At 42.1% G+C, this 5,521-nt stretch overlaps 2 protein-coding genes across 2 annotated transcripts in view; one reads left to right on the top strand and one right to left on the bottom strand.

Moving 5' to 3' along the window:
- The window catches only part of Slc3a1 (solute carrier family 3 member 1), a 35,174-nt gene extending 33,001 nt beyond the window's left edge, over window positions 1-2,173 (top strand). The window contains exon 10 of the mRNA XM_031356546.1: window positions 1,561-2,173. Within this exon, the coding sequence (XP_031212406.1) occupies window positions 1,561-2,004 (444 nt within the window). The 3' untranslated portion in view covers window positions 2,005-2,173. The remainder of the gene's footprint in view (window positions 1-1,560) is intronic.
- Window positions 2,174-2,640: 467 nt separating this feature from the next.
- The window catches only part of Prepl (prolyl endopeptidase like), a 34,390-nt gene continuing 31,509 nt past the window's right edge, over window positions 2,641-5,521 (bottom strand). The window contains 4 exon segments of the mRNA XM_031356548.1: window positions 2,641-2,848; window positions 3,360-3,433; window positions 3,959-4,082; window positions 4,383-4,534. Coding sequence (XP_031212408.1) covers window positions 2,759-2,848; window positions 3,360-3,433; window positions 3,959-4,082; window positions 4,383-4,534 — 440 coding nt within the window. The 3' untranslated portion in view covers window positions 2,641-2,758.

Raw genomic sequence — 5,521 nt, 5'->3', positions numbered from 1 at the left:
TTTTTTTTGTCTCAAGACAGGGTTTCTCTGTGTAGCTCTGGCTGTTCTGGAACTCACTCTGTAGACCAGGTTGGTCTTGAACTCAGGAATCTGTCTGCCTGGGATTAAAGGCATGTGCCATCATGGAGAGCAATTTTAACATGTATAAATCCAGCACAGGATGGTCCATGGCACCATATGTAAACACGCCTATAGATGCTTGCCTATAGATGCACGGGGTTACCATTTCATGATACCTAAATGGTTTCATGATTGCCTTGAATATATTCTTGCAACTGAAGTTTATATTATGTGTATGCATTTCCTTGAGGAAAAAAAAAGACTTAGAGAAGTGGGCTTGGAAATATTTAATAGCAGACAAAATAGAATTCAATCTGAAAGCAGTATATGAGAGAAATGCAGTTTTCAAAGAGTGAAAAGCATTCAAGAGTCTACCAAACCCACAAAGCTTTATGCATGTTAACTGAAGCTTTGAGATATATCAAACAAGTACTCTGAGAAATGCAAAGAGAAAGAGACAAGTCCGCAATTACAGAGAAAGAGTTTACATGAGAGGAGATGAAAAGAACAGCGTCCTGGGCCCTTGTGTGAGTGGCACCAAGCTGCTTCTCATGCATTATCTAAGCTACTGAGAGAGCGACAACACAGACAGTCGCACACATGGACCAGGAACACTTCGTACCTGATAACAGAACAAACATCTTTAAACAGCTATGAGATACTCATTAAATACACATTACTAAGCATCTACCAGAAAAGAACCACAATAACAATGGCGACAACTGCCCCATCCCAGAGACGTGGCTGGTAAGAGTGTCATGAGCGAACATTACTGTTGATTTGGCAACAGCTACGAATAATTTGGCATTATGTATTGAATGTGAATACCTTTTGACACGGGAATTATCTAATAATCTATCTTAAATAATGTAAAAGGAGGAGGGAAATGAGAACGGTACGAGTGTACTAGATGGGCAAATGCTTACATGGAAGGGAACAGAAGGGAGTGAGTGTAGCTGTAAAATAAACCCGCATTTTTAGTGGACAAAAGCTATCTTTTATAGCCAGCAGAAAGCAAGCAAATGCAGCCTTGCTCACTTTCACCTCAGGCTCTGCAGTGTGCAGTGTTCTTTCTATCCTTAGTGATCTGAGAATCCATGTCTGCTGGACAATAGTGTCCTTCAGGTCATCCCACAGATGAGAACCAAGTCCAAGTCCCCTATGATGGTGGCTTTTTGCTTCCAGGCATTTGGAAGTTACAGCACAGCAATGACTTCACTTCTTCCAAGTTAAATGACCTAGAGTGGCATCAGACTGGCCTTCTGCAGCTCTAAGATAGGGGCACACAGTGCATACTGAAGCGATTTCCAGACACACAGAAAATTGGAATTTGTAATTCCTATGACTTTAGCACAAACTATTTATAAATGCTTTATAACTGGGCAGTTATTTACTTATTTGGACAGTTATTTTAAAGGGCAAACAGAAGCAAGGTTGTTTTGGGGGGTGGGGATAACTCTTAAAGTCAAACATTTATATGAATATTCTTTTTAAAAACAGGTCCAAAAGACCCAGTCGAGCTCAGCACTGAGGCTCTATCAGGATTTGAGTCTACTCCATGCCAGAGAGCTGCTTCTCAGCAGGGGCTGGTTTTGCCTTTTGAGGGATGACAGTCACTCTGTTGTGTACACAAGGGAGCTGGACGGCATAGAGAAAGTCTTCCTTGTGGTTCTGAATTTTGGAGAATCATCAACTGTGCTAAATCTACAGGAAATCATTTCAGATCTTCCTATGAAACTGAGAATAAGATTAAGTACCAATTCAGCCTCCAGAGGCAGTGATGTTGACACACGTGCCATTTCTCTGCAGAAGGGAGAGGGCCTCATCCTGGAGCACAGCATGAAGGCTCTCCTCCATCACCAGGCAGCTTTCAGAGACAGATGTTTTATTTCCAGTCGTGCGTGCTACTCCAGCATACTGGACATTCTGTATAGCTCATGTTAGGAAGAGATGGCCACCCAAAACATCATGTAGGCAGGCACAGGGCTGAGTAGCCTCATGAATGGCATCAATTCTTAGATATTTCTGTAGCATGAATGCACCGTTTTAGGTAAGATTCTTAAATATTTGAAAGAACAATAAAGTGTTTAAAAGATTATGCCAATATACTAAAGCATTTAAATATGAAGAATGCTATTCTTTTCTTCTTTCTTTCTTTTTTTTTTTTTTTTTTTTTTTTTTTTTTTTTTTTTTTTTTTGGTTTTTTGAGACAGGGTTTCTCTGTGTAGCCCTGGCTGTCCTGGAACTCACTCTTAGACCAGGCTGGCCTCGAACTCAGAAATCCACCTGCCTCTGCCTCTCAAGTGGCTATTCTTTTCTTTAAAGTGGAGTTGTGGAAATTATAAGGTGACTTACAGCCACAGTGCCTAACAATATTCACTAGTAAAGGGGAAGGATATTGAACTGTAGAATTCTGTTGGAAGGCTGGCTGGGAGGCCAGGCATTCCCCTGCCTCAGTCCTTCTGGCTCCTTTCTTGCCATCCTAAGGAGCATGACCAGAAACGATTTTCCCAGACCAAGGGGTATGTGCTGGTAGGAACAGTATGAGCAAGATGTACATTAAGCAAAATTACACAAAGATACAACTTTTAAAAAAATCATATAATAACTTAAAAAAACTTCACTTTTGCTAAACTAACTGGAAACAAGACTAATTATTATTTCCATGGGTTTCCAGTTCCCAGCTGAATGCAGCATTTCAGAATTTTAGGTATTTCTTCAGAGCCTCGAAAGCATCAGTGCTGTCAAGTCCAAGTTCCTCATATAGGAATTTCATCTGGGTTGTGATCTAAAAGAAACACACTTGAGAGTTAGACAGGACAAGCAGAATCCCAGTGTTCTCTAGTCTTTCTTTATTCAAGCTAACCTAACTGCGGAGGCCTTTTTTGTCTTTTACTTTCTTCCTTCTTTCCTTCCTTTCTTTCTTCCCTTCCTTTTTTCCTTCTTTCTTTCTTTCTTTCTTTCTTCTTTCCTTCTTTCTTCCTTCTTTCTTTCTTTCTTTTTTTTCCTTTGAGACAGGATTTCTCTGTGTAGCCCTGACTGTCCTGGAACTCACTCTGTAGACCAGGCTGGCCTTGAACTCAGAAATCTGTCTGCCTCTGCCTCCCGAGTGCTGGGATTAAAGGCCCTTGGAATCTTTAACAGTAAGAGCCAAGAACAGCCGCCCCTCCCCCCCTTTACACTCCTGGCCTGACATTTGGGAAGCAGCTCTCCCAGGAACTCTGTCATAACCATTGAAAACCTTGAACATAACACACTCATAGTTGAGGACTCTGCAGCGCACAGGATGGGTAACATACCTTTTTGTGAGAATCCTCAACCACATGATTCCCTCCAGGCTGAATATCTAAAATAATGTTGGGGGGCTGATAGCCTGAAAGAGTTAACATAAAAGCAATCAGATCTTCAGAAGAATGAGACCTGAGACTATCTTTCTGCTCCTTTTGAGTACTTTACTCAAACAGCAAAGGAACAAAGAACAAGGCCACCACTGGAGTTATAGACAGTTGTAGGCCACCACATGGGTGCTGGGAATTGAATCCGGGTCCTCTGGAAGAACAGCCAGTGCTCTTAACCACTGTGGTATTTCTCCAGTCCCAGAAAAATTCTTATCTAATAAAAGTGAATGGCCATTCATTCATGAGCAGCGACAGAATGTCTCAGTAACTGTTACATGAATGAATCTGTGTAGTAGATTTCTGAGTTACATTCGACAGTCCCTTTTTGCCCTGAGTCCTCCTGCGGGCTTTATCTTAACATTGTTCCTAAAGAGGCAGAGCAGCTGTAGCTGCGTGGACTTTAACTGGGTAGTTGGCATAGGACAGCTGGGTGTGCATTACCCGCAGATGGTTGGGTCTGTACGTGGAGCATGCTGCTGGCTGGCTGAGCAGCCTCCTACCTTCACCCGCTCCCTTGGTGTACTCTGCTATAGCCTCCTTAAGTTTCTCCGTGTAGTTCACGATTCCTTTCAGCGGCACTCGCTCATCATTTTCATAAGCTGTGATGTGAACTGAAGGATAATGCTGGAAGAGACCAAAGGTACAGTCATACTACTCCACCATCCTCCCCGGAGGCACTGTTCCCCAAGTGCTAGAAGGCTTCTCATCGGCAGCTCTTAAGCAGGCCTCAGCAGTACGGTGCCAGCCTACCAGCACCTGGGTCAGCCCTTTTCTGTCCAGAGAGATCATGACTTTATCTGACCTTGTTAGACTGGATCAGGGGATGAGAACACTCATCTCTGAGCTGTTAAACTGAGGCAGATAAGGAGTACAAGCAGACAGGACATGGAAGGATGATTAGGTAAGAACATTAAGCGTCCCTACCTGAGGCTTAATGTTCTGGCAGGGACAGTAGCGTTTTATGTAGTTCTTGTGTTTCTCATCAGATGAAGGGTTCCCCCACTCTTCCAACTCTTCCAGTGTCAGAGGAAGTGTGGTGTCCATCATGGTATTGAGGACATCCAAGAAAGGTGCCTAGTTATAGAAAGAGAAAGCCAGACCTGTGTATTGACTCAATGGTTGGTAAAATGAGCATCACAATAGCTTCCTGCATAAACACACATCCAGGTAAGAAAGAAGACAGCTCAAGCTTAATACTGCTTAATTCACAGATGGCTAAAGTACACTCAAACTCCTCACAGACATTTATATAACAAGAAAATTTACCTTGTAATTTCATAAATTTATTTATTTATTTATTTATTTATTTATTTATTTATTTATTTTTGAGACACGGTTTCTCTGTGTAGCCCTGGCTGTCCTGGAACTCACTCTGTAGATCAGGCTGGCCTCGAACTCAGAGATTCGCTTGCCTCTGCCTCCCAAGAATTTCACAATTTTTGTTTGCCTTTTCTTCTATTTTTAATTTTGTATAAAATTAACAACTCTGCATTCATTAGGATGGCTACTATATGAAAAACAACCCCACAGTAATCAGAGCATTTACAGTTGGTGATGATGGTGAGAAGCTGACTGCTTTTGCACTGTTGGCTACAGTGTAAATCACTGTCACTTAGAAATGAAGGTGCCATTTACCTTTAGATCTAGAATCCCTTCCTAGAGATGTGCTTCAAAGAGCTGAAGATGGGGTCTTAAAGCAATACTAGGACAGTGAAGAAGTAGACCACAGCGTGTGCATGAAGACCAGAGTCTGGGCCTCTTGCAATGGATGTCAGGGTCAGCTAAGTGGGATAAGCAGCATCAACGATTAATTTGGCATGACATCATATGAGGCGACTGAGTGTGCATGACATCACATGAGGTGATTGAGTGTGCATGATATCACATAAAGCAACTGTGTATAACATCACATGAGGTGACTTAGTGTGCATGACATCACATGAGGTATCTGAGTATGACATCATATGAGGTGACTGAGAATACATGACATCACATGAGGTGACTTAGTGTGCATGACATCACATGAGGTATCTGAGTATGACATCACATGAGGTGACTGAGAA

The sequence above is a fragment of the Mastomys coucha genome, unplaced genomic scaffold (genome assembly GCF_008632895.1).
Source record: "Mastomys coucha isolate ucsf_1 unplaced genomic scaffold, UCSF_Mcou_1 pScaffold6, whole genome shotgun sequence".
NCBI lineage: Eukaryota > Metazoa > Chordata > Mammalia > Rodentia > Muridae > Mastomys > Mastomys coucha.
Note: the sequence above shows the minus strand (reverse complement) of the source record. Positions and strands in the feature narration are given on the sequence as shown.